The 17,802-nt window shown below is 45.6% G+C and overlaps 1 protein-coding gene across 2 annotated transcripts in view; it reads right to left on the bottom strand.

Annotated features, from left to right (window-relative positions):
- Positions 1-14,464: 14,464 nt before the first annotated feature.
- Znf423 (zinc finger protein 423) overlaps positions 14,465-17,802 on the bottom strand; it is a 316,073-nt gene continuing 312,735 nt past the window's right edge. For both annotated transcript variants that reach the window (XM_003477678.5, XM_013141456.3), the window contains one exon: positions 14,465-15,151. In XM_003477678.5, coding sequence (XP_003477726.2) covers positions 15,122-15,151 — 30 coding nt within the window. In that variant the 3' untranslated portion in view covers positions 14,465-15,121. The remainder of the gene's footprint in view (positions 15,152-17,802) is intronic.

Raw genomic sequence — 17,802 nt, 5'->3', positions numbered from 1 at the left:
GTGGCACTGTCCAGTGCCACTGTCCAGTGTGAGGTGGTCTCCTGTAAACGGGACTACATGACAAGCAGGCACTAGGCATCCTACCCCTGCTATTGGAGACCTTGGGGAGAACTGGAGCTCTAATCCCTGTCCAGCTGCAATAAGAGCCCCACTCAGGTATCAGTGGAGGTTGAGTAAGGGACATGGCATTCTCTCGCCCGGCATTAATTGGCAGTCAGCCTCCACCCTATCCCTTTCAGCACCTCTCACACATCTTTTCCCTGCTGGAGCACTATCAGAGGAAGTTAGCTAACTTCCAGGAAGTTAGGAAGTTAGGAAAAAGGTTTAAATGTGACCTAGGGTCATACTACATTATATAAAACATGTAAAAGTTTCAATAAAAATTCATTTATAACAAAAACTAGGAAGTTATTAAACAAAATGAAAAAGACAATCAAAACAGAAAACTGAAATCACAGAGATGCTGGAAGTATTTAAATTTTTAAAGCAAAAATTGTAAAAACGTGTTAATGATCAATTGCAAAACTGCTTGAAACAAATGAACAGTAGAAAGAATTAGTAAGTAAATAGAAGACATCAAGAGCAAGGAGAAATTTTATAATCAAAAAACAATACAATTTATGAAATAAAAACTCAATCACTGAGCTCAACTGCCAAAATGGGGAAGGGCCATGAAGAACTCAGTGATCTGGTAGATAGAACACTTGAAAGTATCCAATATTGGTGAAAAGGAGCAAATGCACTGGATAAAATAACAGAAGCTTAGAGATATGTGGGAGTATAACAAAAGATCTAACATCAGTGTTAGCAGATCTTGGAAAAAGAGAAGAAAAGGTGGGGTAAAAAAGCATTTGGGATAAATTTACAGAATCAAGAATATGAGTGAACCTCAAAGAGAATAAACACAAAGAAATCCATACCCAGGACAACTCATACTCAGATTTATAAAAACTAAAGACAAAAAGGAACTCTTAAAAGGATCAGGAGAAACAATGTCTTACATTGAGGGGAAAAACAATTCAAATGAAAGTGGATTTCTTATCAGAAATTATAGAAGCCAGAAGGAAATGGCATAAAATTTTCTAAGTGCTGAAAGAAAAGACTTGTCAACTCTGAACCACATACTCTGTGAACATGCTGTTCAGGAGTGAAGGGAGAAACGGGATATGCCCAGACGAAAGAAAACTGAGAAAATCTGTAGCTAATCACCCCTGCAAGAATGGGGGAAGGGAAATTCTCTACAAATGAAAGAAATAATTTTAAAGGAAATATTGCAACATGAGAAATAAAGAACACAGGAATAAAAAATATGAGTGCATACAATTGACTTTCCTATTCCTTATGAGTTTTATAATTGAGCAAAATTCGGTTATAGCAAAAATTTTAACTTTGTCTGATATACTTCTAAGCATTTTTAAAAACAATTATAAACAAGGAAAGATAAAGCGAAACAAAATGAAGCCAGATTTCTTCAGTACACTTGACTGATGAAATCATGACATCAATAGTTTTTAATTATATTTTAATTACATATACATAAGTAAAAAGCCTTTGCAACATGATTTATTTAAAAACTATACAAAAAAATAAAATTCTAAAAAATTTTAAAGACCAGATAATAGGGCTGGGTGTTTAGTTCAGTAGCATAAGTGCCTGCTTGGCAAACCCAAAATTCTAAGTTCGAGTGCCGTACAAAAAAAAAAAAAAAAAAAATCAGATAATAAAAACAATCAGAGTAGTGAAAAATAGAGAAAGCAAAAGTTAAAACAGCATACTTAAGCCCTAATATGTCAATAATTACATTAAATATAAATGGTCCAGTATGCCAATTAAAAGAAAAGTAGGCATAATAGGTGATCCAACTATGAACTGCTATGATAAGTTCACTTTAAATATGATATCAGCATGCTGAAAATTAAAATAGTGGGAAAAGATTATTATGCCAACATTAGTCTAAACAAAGTAGAAGTGACCTTATTAATACTAATATAAAACAGACATCAGAATAACCCAGTAAGAGCACTTGGCAATCCTAAATGACTTAAACACAAAGGAAGACACCTACAAAATATGTGAAGCAAACTCAGATAAAAGGTACAGATATCCACAATTATATTTGGACACTTCAAAATCCTTCCCTCAACAACTGATAGACCAATCAGATAGAAAGTATTTGAGGTCACAGGATAATTCAACACACAAAATCCAATAAATATTTATAGGCCATTCCATGCTGCAGCAGCAAAATACATTCTTTCAAGTATCCACAGGACACATGATAAGCCATATCACGGGTCATAAAACATAAATCATAACAAACTTAACAGAGCTGAGTCACAGTGTGTTCTCCAACCCTGATGGAGTCATACTAAAAATCAATAACAGAAACATAACAGGAAAACGACCAAACACTTAGAAAACTGAATAGATTTTAAATCCAATGAGTCAAAGATAAAGTCTCAAGGGAAAAATTTTAAAGTATATCAAACTGAATAAGAGTGAAATACCAACACATCAAAGATTTTGGGATGCAGTCAAAAATAGTGCTGAGGGGGGAATTTATAGCAGTTTGTCTATAAATTAGATATTAGAAAAAAGGAAACATCTCAAAACAACAACCTAAGTTTCTGCCTTGCTATGGTTTAGATTTTACAAATCTCCCAAAAGTCTCATATCTTTGGAGATGGGGATCTGGAAGATGATTGGTCTTGGGGTGCTATACTCATCAGTAGATGAACCCACTGGTGAGTCCATAGATGAATGTGCCCTTAGGAAGTGGGGCCCACGTGGAGGAGGCAGATCACTGTAGATGTGCCTGTGGAAGGGCAGGTTCTCAACCCTGGATCCTCCCTTTTCTCTGTACTTCTTGGCTTCCATGGGTTGAGCAGCTTTCCTTACTGGGTCCTTCTGCTACGATGTTTCCGTGTTGGACCAGCCAACCGTGGGTTGAACTCACTGAAACTATGAGCCAAAATAAAGCTCTCCTCCTTAAAGTTGTGGATGCCCAGTAGTTTGTCCCAGTCAAAATAAACCTGACTAATACATACCTCAAGAACCTAAAAATCAAGAGCAAAATAAATCTAAAACAAACAAGCAGGAAATAATCCACAACAGAAATCCAAAAAATTGAAAACAGAAACAACAGAGAAAAATCAAGTTATAGCAGTTTGTCTGGAGTTGATTCTTTGAAAAGATTTTAAATTTGATGAGCCTCTAAGGAGACCAATAAAGAAAGACAGCAGACACAAAATACCAAAATAAGGCGTAAAATAGGGTATATCACCAGAGAAGTTACACAAATCAAAATAGTAACAGTGAACACTATGAACAGCTTTACACACATAATTAGATGACCCAATTCCTTGAAACACAGAGATGACCATAATTTAAGCAATAAGAAGTAGATCATTTCAAATAGACTTATATGTAATTTATCATTATTAAGGAAATTGAATTTATGACAGAACCACCACCCTCTCCCCAGACAGAATGAGACTTCTGTGTGCTAACATAAAGAGAGAGGAACAGCATAGTCACAAAAGAGTTTAAACAAGTTGCAGAACAATATGCTGAATAACATTTTTTAAGAGAAAAAGGGTATGTGTGAGTGTGTGTGTGTGTGCACATGTGTGTACACTTCCGTGTGCATAAACTATTTCTGGAAGAAATGAAATGGAAAAAAATTACCTTCCTTGTTATGGTAGAGCTGAGTCCCAGCGTTCCTTATGACAAACTGAGAATAAAGATAACTAGGAGTAATTCCTGGAAGAGCCAGAACTCTGAATTTAGTAAGCAGATCTAATGTGCTGGGACTGCACATAAGGATTTAGGAGGAAAAGCAATCCCAGGCAGTTACCTGAGAACAAGCCAGGGAGAGCTCTCTAAAAGTGATGATGCTTGAGCTGAGCTCTGAAGGAGGTATAGGATCTGTTTGGGTCCAGGAAGTGGGAAATGCGATCATAGATAAAGATGTAAATAGGAAAGCAAGGCAAAACCCACAATCCAAGATTTATCCCAATTTGTCAACTTCATTGGGTTAAGAAAGGCCTAGCTGATTAGTACAGCAGGCTTTAGTTATAACTAAGTTGATCGGGGAAGTGTGGCTTTGGATCCCTTGCCCATTCCTCTCTGACACTACTTCCACACTCTGATTCCCAGCCTCCGTGAACTGATCAACTTTGTTTCTCCAACTCCTTCTGCTACGATGTCTCTGCCTTGGAGTCAGCTGATTATAGACTGAAACTATGGGTGAACTAAATTTGGATGTCAGGCATTGTGTCCTGCAACAAAAAAGCTAACAAATACAAAAAATTGATATCAGATCAGCAGGGTTATTGTTGTGACTATACCTGACCATGTGGTTTAGAAGCCTTTGGAACTTGCTTGCAAAAGGAGTTTGGAAAGGTTTGGAGATGTCAGCTAGAGAAGCCCTAGAATGCTATAAGCAAGACTGATGGGTGATTTTGATCAGAGCTCAGGTGACCAGAATTTTGCCAGGAATATGAACAGTAAAAGCCAGACTCAGGAGGTTTCAGCTGAGAATAAAGACTCCACTAGCAGTTTGACTAGAGGACTATGTGTGTTATGCTATGGTAGAATATTGCCCATGTCCTGAGACTTTGCAGGATTCTGAGATTAGGGGTAGCAGGCTATATCTGGCAGAGGAAATTTCACAACATTCAGACTTCGGTATGGGTACAGTATAGCTGCTTTGAGACAAATTTATAGTGAGAATCTGAGGCAAAGGGAAGAGCTTATAAAGAGCTTATAAACTTAAATTTTGGCCCGGAAGTAACCATGAATAAAGTTAAGGTCAAAAGATGTGTCTCCATTAAAGAGATTGGCATCCTTACAAGGTAACTATGTATTTTGTATAGGGACAAGAAGCAAGAGTACTTGAAGGTAGCTCAGAAGTTAGCACAAGGTTCAAGGGTGCAAATGTACCAACCTTTGTTTCAGAAGAGAGTTTCTGAAATCCCTGCTCAAGAAGGGCCTTCTAGAGAATTGCTTCTCTGGGATTCATGCTTCCAATGCTCAGCCATCTGAACTCTCAGGGGCCTCTGCAGCCATAGTTCAAGTGGCCCTGGCTACTGCTTCCATTAAGAGTACACCTTGGTGTCATCCATGTGATGGTGGTTTTACTGGCATGAAGAATGCAAAAATTGTGGGGTCAAGGAGAATTTCATCAAGATCTGAAAAAGTCAGGCAAGGAACCCCTAAGAAGAAGTACATGAAACTGTGGGAATGTAACGAATTAAAGGTGTAATAGGGGCCCCAAGAAGTCAGAGATGTCAGGAATGAGACATGTCTGCCAAGGAAAGCTATAGGACATGAGTGGAGTTATCCCAAAAGACAGGTTGTGTTGGCTGCAACCAGCAAGGTGAGAGGGGTGAGGCCACATAACCCCTTTGGAACACACATTTTACGACTGTGTGCCCTAGATATCAGATATGGAACTATTTAATGTTTTCCCTGCTGGGTTTTAGTCTTGCTTTTGTCTGAATCTTTTCTACTTCTCCTATTTCTACTTTTGGAATGGAAATATTTACCCTGTGCCACTGTACTTTGGGATTATATAATTTGGTTTTGATTTTTTTAAAGAGGCTCACAGCTAAGAGTTTGCCTTAAGTCTCAAATGAGACTTGGACTTGAAAATTTGAAAAGTGCTGGGCCTGTTGAGGTTTTAGGGAAGGGATTATTGCATTTCCAGTTATACACAGAACAGTTGTATTATGTTAAGCAGAAATATGAATTTATTATTATCTTTCTTTAGAGACTAAATATGGTTTAAAGAGATGCGTTTTGGTGCAAAGTTGACAAAGGTTGGGTTTTGCCCATTAATCCTGATACGTCAACTTCACTGAATTAAGAAACACTTGCCAGATTAGTGCATCTGGGTGGCTCATGAAGGTGTGTCCTTGGGTACTGAACATGAACCCTTGCCCATTCCTCTCCAGCCCTGTTCCCCTGCTCTGCTTCCCAGTCATGAACTGAGCAATGTAGCTTCCCGACATCTTTCCATAATGATGTCTCTGTCTTGGAACTGATCGATCGTAGACTGAACTAATTAGCAAATTAAACCACTCCTCCTTTAAAATATGGGTACTAGGTATTGTATCCAGCAATAAGAAAACTGTGAATATTAGCCAGGACCCCAGCCTGGAGTTCTCAGCTGCCAGGGCAGGAAATTCTCTTTTTAGGGAGTCCATTTTAATTCTAGTTATCAAGAACACAAAAGAACAGGATAGTTGTCTATCATATTCTCAGTTGTCTTTCTTCCTTGCTTTCCACGAGGCTTTAAAACCCAACAGTTAATAAAACTGTCCCCTGGTTGTTTGGCATGCCTCAAAGTGCTGCCAAGTGCCACATGCCCTCACATACTCTCTGTGGCTTGGGGTGCAAGCATCCTTGTCCCCATTTACAGATTCTAGAGTCTTTCAAGGAACCTGTTTTCAGGTCCCCACCCTCCCAAGGAATCCTCTGTGCTGTGGAAATTTTAAAACCAAGATCAGGTTGGAGAGGTTTGATTCAACACCCTGACAGGTGAGGAAACTGAAACGTAGGGTAAGGCTTGTTAGGATTTTGATACATGCTCCCCAAAAGGCCATGTGTGAAAGCTTCGGAGTCAGTCCACTGCACAAGTGGGAGATAGTGGGACCTTTCAGAAATGGGGTCTCGTAGAAGGAAATAGGTCACTGGGGGGCCTCTAAGGGAGATGGGGGACCCCAGCTCTTCTTCTCTTTTCTTGTCTCTTGCCTGCCCTGATGTGAGCTGTTTTGCTTCCCATTATGATGTTGTGTCTCATCACAGACCCAAAAGCAAAGGGGCCATGAGACCATGAATTGAAGCTTCTGAAACCATGAGCCAAATTAAACCTTTCCTCCTTGAATACCTCCTATATTTTGTCACAGTGATGTCCTAAGTCACATGGGGAGATGGTAAGGGAAGTGATTCCCCTGCCAAGTGCCCATTGCTCTGCAGGAGCAGCATAGAACAAGGCCCCTCCCAGTTTGCTGCCGTGACACAGGGACTTCCATCACAGAGCTGTGAAGTCCCCGTCTCACTATTTCTAGGGCTGTTTCAAATCAGCAGCTAGATCATTCCTCAGAAATTTAGGGCTATTTCCTTCCAGGAGGCCTGTTAAACAGGCTTCTCTCCAAGGGGAGCCTTGTTGGTATCTCTGGAGGCTGCAGCCCATCTACAGGTACTAGGTTTGCATATGTACATACCTCCCATGCGCCAGACATCAGCTGGGCACCTCCTCTGAAATTCCTCTCCTCCAGATCTTGGTTTTTATGCCTTTTTTCCAGATGAGGAAATTCCAGTGTATAAAGGGACAAGACTCCTGCTCTGCCTGCTTCTGGGACTGTGAGGATCAGAAGGAAAACTGAGGCACGTGAATCTGATGAGAAACAGGGAGAAACCCCTCTCGCTTCCAGCTCTATCTACATCCCTCAGCCTCCAAGCCCAGGTCTGGCCTCTCAACCTCTTAATGTCCTCATCTGAGCTGTGGCTGGTTACACACCCACCTCTCTCTTGTTAGTTGCCCAGTGTTTTCAGTGATTTGATTATTGCTCTTGAGAGGCCTCAAACTGACGACCCAAGGTCAAAATGGATCTCAGAAGTGTTCTCCTTGGCACACATGGGTTTCTGTTTTGATTTCAAATTAAACTCTCATTACCAACACTAAGAATTGGGATGTTTTGCATAAAGTTTTACATTTCTTCTTCTTGAAAAACTTGGAAAATGTGATGATTCAGGTCTGCCTTCCTGTAGAGCAACAAGGGCCTGGGGTGCTAGGTTGCAACTACTCCCAAGATGGGTATTTTCTACCCTGTCATCACACCCAGGCCCTCTCCTGAAGCCCTGTTATTCATTCACCCAGCCTGCCCCTGATGGCCTTGCCTCTGTGGTTTCTGCTGTAGAATCCCACGCATTCCTTCAATAAACATGCACTAAGCACCTACTAGAGACACAAGCTGTGACTGCAGAGGGAGAGGAGGCAGAGCGCTCTGCCCTCCCATTGATCCATCAGAACCTCTAGGAACTGATGGGGACAGCTAGTGGGCAAATTGTCTAGAAAACCATTTTCCATATTATGCTCTTATTTTATATTTCGAATTTTTAAAAAGTTTCACAGCAATAATAGTACTCGTGATAAGAATGGAGCAGCTACTATGTTCACCATATTTTATCTACTTAGTCAACTAATACTGAGCCTTGCCTGGTTCTGGCACAGTTCTAGGTCCAAGAGGGCCAGTAGAGATGCAAAACCAGAACCAGCCCTCTTGGAATCCAGTTTCCTCAGGATAATTCCGTGTATCCTCACAGAGAGCAAACAGAGGCAAGAGAAAAGCGATCTCTTACTCAGACTAGAAAGCCAGGCCCAGGAATAGGTACAGCCAGTCGCACTGTGCTAGGCAGGCTGAGCAGGACGGACCATGGGCCGTAGCCCTGCCTGGCCGCTGAGCTCCAGGCTAGCACTCTGCAACATGCAAAATGACAGAGGGCGGGGCCTGGAAGGTCGCACCGGCTGCACCCAGCAGCTGTCTTTCTCTGTGCCACTTCTCAGAGCCTACACTGGGTCTTGGTTCCACGGTCGCACAATGGGGCCCCACTGGGGTCTTCGCATTTGCGGGGGTGGGGGTCGGGGTTGCACTTCCGTTGGGGCTGGGTGGAGCCCACGACCGGGTCTGGCGTTAAAACACAGAGCGGCCAGGGCAGGTGTAAATTATGCACAGCTATTTCTGGAAGCTTCTTAGATTTCTCAAGAGAGAGAAATTAATTTGCCTGTTTGGGCAAATAACACCAATTTTTTTTCCTCCTGCTTAAGGTCATTTTGTTAAAATAAAATTGATTAACGTTCTCCTTAAAGTTTAAGTAGAAACTGCTCAAACATATTTTTATGCACGGAAGCACGGTTTGCGCCTTTCAGTAATTAATAACTCCACAAATAACACCACGTGCGCAGCCCCGGGGCGGGGGGGCGGGGCAGCGCCGAGTCGGCCAATCAGGATCCAGGGCCGAGAGGGGGCGGGCAGAGCAGCGGCTACATCCTGCGCCCCCCGCCACTTGCGGGCCAGGTTGCAGACAGGTGCAGCCCCCCGCGGGTCTCTCCTGGCAAAAGCGGTCGCTGGTGGTGCCGCCCTGGAAGCAGCCCGAGATAAGAGTAGCAAGAGCCCTTTTTCGCGCGGGCTCTGCCGAGTTGCTTGTCAAGGCTAGGAACAGGGCTCTGGAGCAGTTAGAAACAGCGCTGGCCACTTGATTCAGTCCTGCGCCTCGGGATTCCCTCGTTTATATCAGAGGGGCCCACCTGATAGTGTCTGTGCGTGGATTAAGTCAACACATGGTGTTTAAAGTAAGGGCAGTTCTAAGGGTGTGCGCAGATGATATTTCATGTCCTTCCTTACTTTCAATTTCATAGCCGTACTTACTCTTCTCTTTTACCATCAAAGCACCGAGGCTCACAGGAATTAAGTGCCTTGGTTTCAGTCACACAGTGATCAAGCTTAGGTCAGGACCGGGGTCTGCCGTGTTCCACGGAGTTTAGGCCCAGAGGTGTCTTCACGGCTGTGCTGACCCTGTCCTAGACTTTTAAGGGGGTCGTTTAGGGCTTCCACACTAGTCTTCTGCGTGCTTAGTAAATCCTCACCTGCTTCAGATCCTGGGCAGGATGCTAGGTACCCAGACACTTGCTAAGAGTGAGGCTCTTCGATTTGGTCAGTAACAGGGCTAGCGGTGGGCATGGAGACCTCTGCTGGCCCTTGGCACAGGTGGTCAGAGCTCACCTGGTTTCATTTCTCTCCCAGGAACCTGGCAGGATTGCCCTTCCTGATCCTGTTGTGATAGAGTAGGACCCTGTGGCAATTAGTGGCATGAGTTGCAGGGGTAAAGTGGTTGTGTGTGTGTGTGTGTGTGTGTGTGTGTGTGTGTGCGCGCGCGCGCGCGCGCGCGCACGCGCGCATGCATAAACACCCTGGCATCACTTGTGAGACCTTCCTAAGTTCTCACTTCCTGCTAGTTTGGTTACTGACTACACTGAACATGGTACTTTCTGTGTCTGACTTCTAAATGACTATGATGAAGAAAAGCCCCAGGATCCAAGATGGCCGTATAAGTAAAAAATAAACCCCGTTGAGTACCCCGACTGACGACACAGTTTCAGAGCAGACGGGTATAAAGGAGAGACTCACACCCCAGGTCTCTTATCATGGAAGCACTTGAGGCAGCCTCTGAGGTCTGAGCAGTTTGCCTAGGGAATGAATGGCATATGTGTGTATGAATGAGGCACTGTCTTAGGTGACAAAATTTAAGCAAATGCAAAAAAAAAAAAGGCCCGAAGTATTACTTTCAAACAATAATTTTGAAAAATCAAAAATCATGATAAAGCCTTCCGAGTGTGTGGTCATGAGTTCAATGTCTGGTATCAAAAATAAAAATAAAAATAGATCATGATAAAAAAATTATGAGGAACAGCAAATGTTAAATAGCAAATGAAACAGCACATTTATTGCCCTATTTGCACTACGCTGTATCACTCAGCACTTAATCTTAGCCCAAGATCCACTAAACCTTTCTTTTAAGGAACAGTCAGCTAGCCAGCACACTGCAATCTCTCAATCTGATTTCTAAAAATCTTTTTTATTACATATATATATATATATATATATTTTTTTTTTTTTTTTTTTTTTTTTTAATCTTACCAGGCAGTTGTTGTGCACGTCTGTCATCCCAAATACCTGGGAGACTGAAGGAGGAAAATCATAACTTTGAGGCCTGCTTGGTGAACTCAGGGAGCCCTGACTCAAAATTGACAGCCACTCAAAATTGAGGTGGGTTTCCTGGAAGAAGTTAACTAGGTGCACAAGGAGGGAAGACGCGTCCGGCATGAGTGGACAGCAGAGCAGGCATGGAGGGAGAGATGGCCACAGGAATGTGGCCAGCTGAGCTATGTGGTACCCTGGAAAGAGACCCAGTGTGAGAGAGCAGTAAATAATCAGTGTGTTCTACTGTTGCAAGTTTTTCTCTTCCTCTGACGTCCAAAGCACCACAGTGTGTGTGATCCCTGGCCATCCAGTTGGCAGGCCTGTGTGAGCCATCAGCTGAGAGATGTGCACTAGTGCCCTGTGAACTTGCTTTAACGGGTAATGAGCATTTGGGAGACAAGTCCTTTTGGAGCACCTCCAAAGGAATACATAAGACAAGTGCTAATAGAAGAGAGCCAAAAGTTGTGATTAATGGGATAATCCAGTTACCTCTTGGTTTCAAATGGATTTCCAGAGCTCCAGCTGTTGCATCTACTCTCCAGCTATCACGAAGATGAATTCATTTCTTTTAAAAAACCATTTTTACAATTGTCTTACACTGCCTCTGGTTATAGCCCATTGATAGAACCAATATGGCCACAGCTAATGTCTAGGAAGGACAGTTTATACATTCAGCTCCTGCCTCTCCCCAAGGTAACAGACATTCAACTAAAAGTGAGATACTTTACTAAGGAAAAGGAAGAATATCAACATCAACAGTCTTTCTTCCATGGCCCATTGTCATCATTTTTGTAATTAAAACAATAAGGAAGTCAGACACCCAATGCTGATAGGCAGGATACTCAAATTGTAGTCTTAAATCTGTCCTGAATTTGGACAAGCCTTGAGCTTCTCTGGGCTTGCACTAAGCCATTTAAACTGAAGTACAGAATGACAGCTCATTTCCAGCCCAGGCCCTTTGCATTCCCTGTGCTATCCTCCCACTGCCTGTGGCCCGCCTAGTTCTTTTCATCCTTCTGATCTCAAGTCACTTCCTCAGCATGGTCATCTTTATTGCCCTCTGACTGCACTACCTGGGTCCCCCAACTAATCACGCAGCTCTGGTTTCCCCATCACAGCACTATGACCATGTGACTCTTTATATTTTTTGGTTGGCTTGCTAGTTAGGTGGCTGTCATATGACTCTGAACTCTAGGACAGGTATCGTGGTCACCTGTTTATTCTTATCCCCAGCACCTCTCATAGGTCCTGATCCAGAGGAGCAGCTCAGTGGGTGCCTGATGGTTGGACAAGTGAGTGGTTGAGAGGATTCAAGTTTTAGCTATATTTTATTCAACACTTGTAGGTGCAAATACAATGCCAGAGAACTGAATCTTCATATAGGGTAGCGGATGGAAAGTTCAGTATCCTGACCATTCTCTCTGGGCAGGGAAACTGCAAAGTTCTTGCCAGGGTAACTTCTCCATGAAACCAAAACTCTGTTTCTGGGAATTCCAGGCAGGAACCCAAGGACCAGGGCCCCTGACTCAAGGCTCCTGGTGCATTTCCCAGTCCAGATAAAATTCCTCCACCAACAGAACTGCTTAAAACTGACAATTCCCACATCTTAAGGCAGCAGCCATGGACAACAGGCTTCTGGTCACCTTGCCTGCTCCCCAAAGCCAAGTTCAGACTTCTAGTGTCTGATTCCCTCACCCCTTCCAGGCTGAAAGTGGTCTCCTCCTGTATTTGAGGCCTGGCTTCATTGTCCTCATGGTGAGAACCATGCCACTGTGGGTCCTCAAGACTGGGCATTGTCTCACACAAACCTCCTGGCAACCCCTGAGGCCCTTTGGGAGCTGAGCAGTACTAAACTCATCACAGCTCCAAGTTGGCTGCCTGGAAGGGAAATGGAGTCCCTGGAGCACTGATTTATAACGGGGCACGACTCCCCCACTCCACCACGGTGATGGTGAAGGATGTGAGTCCCAGTAAGGGCCTCCATGTCGCACTGCCAGCCCCCTCTTACACGAAGTCATGAGGGGCTCAGCCAAGTGGTGGGGCAAGGCAGCCAGAGAACAATGGGGCTGGGGTGAGGGGGAGTCGGTGGGGTTCCCTGGCTGCCTTGTCATCGCCATAAACCTCATTACCTCCCAGTCCCCTAGGCCGCCTCTCTCCTTACCCAAGGCAGCAGCCGGCTTCGCTGCTGATTCCCACATGGCGTGAAAAGCTCTTAAACCCCCTGCTGTACTTTTAATGGGGGCAGTGACTAATTTAGCCCTACGCCACCAACCGTCAAATCAAATCTTCTATTGGTACTTACTGAGGGCTCACCTGGGCTTCTTGGGGCTCAGGATAAATCTGGATCTGGGGAGGGCCTGGAGATGGTTATGTGGTAAGCCCAGGGCCATGCTGGACTCCTTGACGGTCTTGGCACTGTCTTGTGGTCTTGTGGCACTGTCCACAAGGGTGCGTGGGCTGTGGGCACGTGGCGGCCTAACCCATCAAGATACACTTTGAATACTGATGAAGATGAAGACTCTCAGGTCTTCCCCCAGAGCAGCCCACTCTCCAGGAGGCTAAAGATTGGAGTTCACCACCTTCAGCTTCCAGAAGGTGAGAGCCCTAAATTCTAGGGGCAACCATTCCATACTAGGAGACACTGACTAGGGCTGCACTGTGATTCACAGGTCAGAGCACTCTTTGAAAAACCAGAAATCCCCACCACCAGGCATGTGAATGGCCTCTAAGGTGGCAGAAAGAGGAACTGTTACAGGTCACCAGAAGCCCCTTGATCCGGGAGCCTTCTAGACGATGGGTATAATTGCTCCAAATTCCATGCCCGTGACTTTGTATTACATTATAATTAGGTGCAGTCTGCCTGCCTGTTTCATTTCCGCTCTGTGGAGGGTAATAACCAATTTCCTTGCCCCTTGTGAAAAGTTAGCAAGGGAAGGTTTCCCTGTGTATGTTCTGGCCTCTGATTGGTGAATCAGCCAAGCATCTGATGAGGAGGTGTGGGAGGTGACAGGAAGGACCCTGGAGACTACAGCGCAGGGTGGCCTGCAGATAGGGGAAGCAAGCCCAGCAAAAGGGTGCCAAGTACAAGGAAACATCAGTTCTTCGGGCTGGCCAGGCGAGTCAGCCTCCAGAGCAAGTGTAGCATCAGTTTGATCCTGCCACAAGTCACAACTGGGAATCTGCTACTCTCACCTGGCTCTACACTGAGCACCCAGCTCTGGCTCTCATGGGGCTAAAGAGCTGCCTTCACCCCTGACACCTCCCTGTGCCTTAGCCAATATTAGAAGCCACATGCTACCCTGGCAAGATAAGGGTTAATCACTTGTCCGTCTGCACCCAGCAGCTGGGAAAGCCCTCCCAAGGGGGAGAAGCAAGGAGACATCACGGAAGAGCCCAACCTGCCGTGTGCTGGGTATGCTGCCATTGCCCCAGGCCTCAATTTCCCCCATAGAGAGAAATGAGAAGACCAAAGTGTTTTTTTGTTTATGGATTTTTTCCCCTGTGACTTCAGTGGCCGTTGCTATTTCTTCCAGTTTTTATGTGTTAGGTCATACACTTCTGTCCTCAAAGAAGTGGGGCCTATTGTATACTATCCCCAGGGGTATGTGAGAGCCTTCAGGAACTCGCCTGGGAACACACCTTCTGTCAGGCACCCCCCTGTGGCCCCTGGCTGGGGAGGAGAGAACCAGGCAACCGGATGCTAATCGCATGGATTCCCTTTATTGAACTGAACTAGTTACTGCAGTCAGATTAAGTCACATTTAAAAGCAGACCATCCAGTTGCACTGAAACCGATTATATTCATTACATAGTTTTAATCACTGTCCGGTGAACTGGCAAATCCAATCAAAGCATTAGTCTTTAATTAAAAAATTAAAAGGAAATATTCAGACAATAGCCAAGCAATCACATCACGATGCACAATTACCTAGAATTGCAATTAAAAAGTAGTTAACCAAAGGGGGGAAAGAAAAACAAGAAAAAAAAAGAAGCAAAGAAAAAAAAATCACACTAATCCCTTTTTTAAAAACTATCAATATAATACATGAAGGAACAAAGGACAATAGCCTCAAAAAGCAGGTTTCTCTAACACTAGAAATGTAGTCTGCGGCGGAAACTCTAAAAGCACACTAGCTGTAGCAGGACAATAAAAAATACTGAGCATGGAATACTTTTAATCTCTGCCATTAATATTCATTTCCAGCTGCTTATAATAGCAGCGCCTCATGGCCAAATCATTAGAGTTTTACATCTGGGTTGCAAATGACACTTTGATTGGACGTAATGTTCAAATGGCCCTCCCCACGGCGTCTCCGGCAAGCCTTCTGCGGAGAGGTGTCCTGTCGAGCGGTCCCTCACTGTGCGTGCTGGCTCATAGTGTGGTTCTGCAAAGGGAAGAAAGGAGACACGCATGAGGGCAGAGGGATAGAGAGCATGCCCGCCCCTCCCACCCGGTGCACCGACTCCAGAGCTGCAGAGAAGCATCATGATTATCACAAAACAAAATGCAACAAGGAGAAAGTGTTCAGGGACGCAGCTGCCAAGACACCACACTGATTCAGGGCTTGGGGATTGGTTCCTGTGGCTGCCAACCTGGTCTCCCCAGGCAGTTTTTTTTTTTTTTAAAGACCATTCAGGTGTGACCGCAGGGACGGGCTAGGTGGAGGGAAAGGGGAAATGCTGGGGAAGTGGCAGGAATGACAAACATCTCCCTTTCGCTCAGTGGCAAGGAAGAAACTATCAGGCTGCCTGCGGGCTGCCCCCAACATCCCTCTCTCAGTCCTCCCTGTAGCTGCTCTAAGCTCAGTGGAGGAGACAGCAGATGTGCTGCGCAGCTCTCTGGCCAAGAAACACCCGAGTGGGCACAGACGTGTGGAGGCAGTGGGCGGCCCAGGAAGGGACAAGTCACCCGGCAGGGAGGGACCTGGAGGGAGCCTGTCCACGTGATCACATGAGCACCACAGACCAGTTGGGCTGAAACCATCTGAGAATCCGGGGCCCAGGTGGGACTCTGCAGCCAAACACTTCCCTTGCACCACAGCCCGAGGCATGTCCTCCCTCCTGCCAGCCAGAGCTGTCTGCCACAGTGTTGATCTGTTCGAAGGAGCCAGCTGCCTGTGGCTGGGGGTGGGATTTGGCCTCAGAAAGCCCAGTCTTTTTGTTTCTTTTCAGTGGTCCGTGTTGCAAATTCAGACCAATTTCATTAAAGCCTCAGGAGGCGCTCCACCTCATGACACCTGCAGAAAGGAAGCAAACTCCACGAGGGACAGGGTATCTCTGCATGGGGGCAGTACAGGATTGCTGATCTCAAGTGCAGCTCCCTAAGGATGCTCTCTCATCCTGCACACCCAGTCGATATGGCCTCTTCAGACTCGGAGCAGTGGTGTGCAGCTCTGCTACTGACCACCAGAGGGCAGAAGAGGCACTGTGTCTTTTTCCTGAGCTCAGGGTCTGGCTAGCCATAAGGTCCACCAGAGGATGCCCATAGCTTCTATTGGAGGCCCAAGGCCCAGGGCTGAGATAAAACTGTGCCCACTTTCAGCCACAGGGCCCCTGTGGCAGCCACTTTGCTGGGCTCTGTCACCAACCCCTGTGCAAGTTCACAGCACAGAACGCCCAATATAACTGTCCTAAGGTGGACTCCAGTGTGGGCTGTATGGCTCATACCTGGTAGGCACGGATGCTGTATGCCATTGCAGGCCTTTTCAGTCCTCAAAACAGCCTTACAAGGCTGTGATATCATGAGCTTAGTACATTGTGACTAAGACAGATTAGATCACGGGCTCATGATCAGCCAGGTAGAAAGCTGGAGGGGTTGAACCAGGCAATTGGAATCCAGTGACATACACCCTGAAGGGTACCACCATCCAGGGATCATCTGTACCACACACAAGACACAAGGCCAGCATGGCCCAACACCTCCATAGGGAGTGTCATGGACCCAGAGCACAAGACAGGTTGTCTGAGGCCATAGATGGGATTCAGGCAATTTCTATGGGAACCCCCACCCTCCTGCCAAGGTTTCTCTCCTGTGCTTTCTTGGGGACAGCCTGCCAGTCAGTGGGGAGCTGACCCCACTGTGCACCGACGGTCCCACAGGCTCTGCACCCGTCTGTCTCAGCTCTACCTCCTTGTTCCTCCCTCCTGACCAAGCTGCTCTGCATCTCTAGGACAGATACATGCTCAAGGGACCCCTGACGTGCACCTACACATCCATGCACCTCTCCTGGGCAGGACCAGCCTCTGCTAAGCTGTGGCGGTTCTGGCCACATGCCGTCCTGATTGGACCTGTAGGCCTCGCACTTCCCCACCTGCCAACAGCCAGCCACAGGTCCCACACAGGACCCCCTGTGTGGTCAGGTCCTTCTTTATCATGGGAGGTTGTGGAGGAGGAAGAGAAGGGAAGTTAAGAACTCAGGCACATCTTCCTCTCTTCCTGGTCTCCAGGGATGTTTATTACCACCTGACGCAAAGTAGATAGTCAGTGGGTTTGAACAACTGTATGACAGGATAACGGGTGCAGAGGATGAAGCTAGGTGGAAACTTATGAGCCCTCCAAGGGGAAAGGGCAGCACAGACCCGGGCATGGAGGCTGCAATAGGTGTGCTGACAAGCCCTGGGTGACAGCGGCACAGATCACATGGAGGGCTGGGGGATTGTGGACAGAGGAGCCTGACTGTCCACCAACGTGGACTTGGCTCTATGGACACCAGAAAGCCAGACAAGACATTAACTCCCCAAAGCCTCAAGGACCACCCCTCACCAACACGAGGAGAGAGGTTGGGGAATCTTGGATAATGAAGCAGCCCCTCGCCAGGACACCGTGAACAAGCTCATGTGACATGCACCTGGGAATACCAGATGTAGAAAATCCCAGGGGCAAAGACTTATGCCTCAGTTAGGAACATGTGAGAACAAATGCCACTTCTCAGGTGGAAATAGCAGTGGGCCCGCTCACTTAAGAAGCAATAGCAAGTGGTTCTTAGGATGCACTAAAGGAAGAACTTCCTCTAAGAGCAAGTAAAAGCTTCCCAGA

The sequence above is a fragment of the Cavia porcellus genome, unplaced genomic scaffold, assembly GCF_034190915.1.
Source record: "Cavia porcellus strain 051 isolate PalLab524CR breed Dunkin Hartley unplaced genomic scaffold, mCavPor4.1 scaffold_4, whole genome shotgun sequence".
NCBI classification, from domain to species: Eukaryota; Metazoa; Chordata; class Mammalia; order Rodentia; family Caviidae; genus Cavia; species Cavia porcellus.
This window is presented reverse-complemented; position numbering and strand designations above follow the sequence as displayed.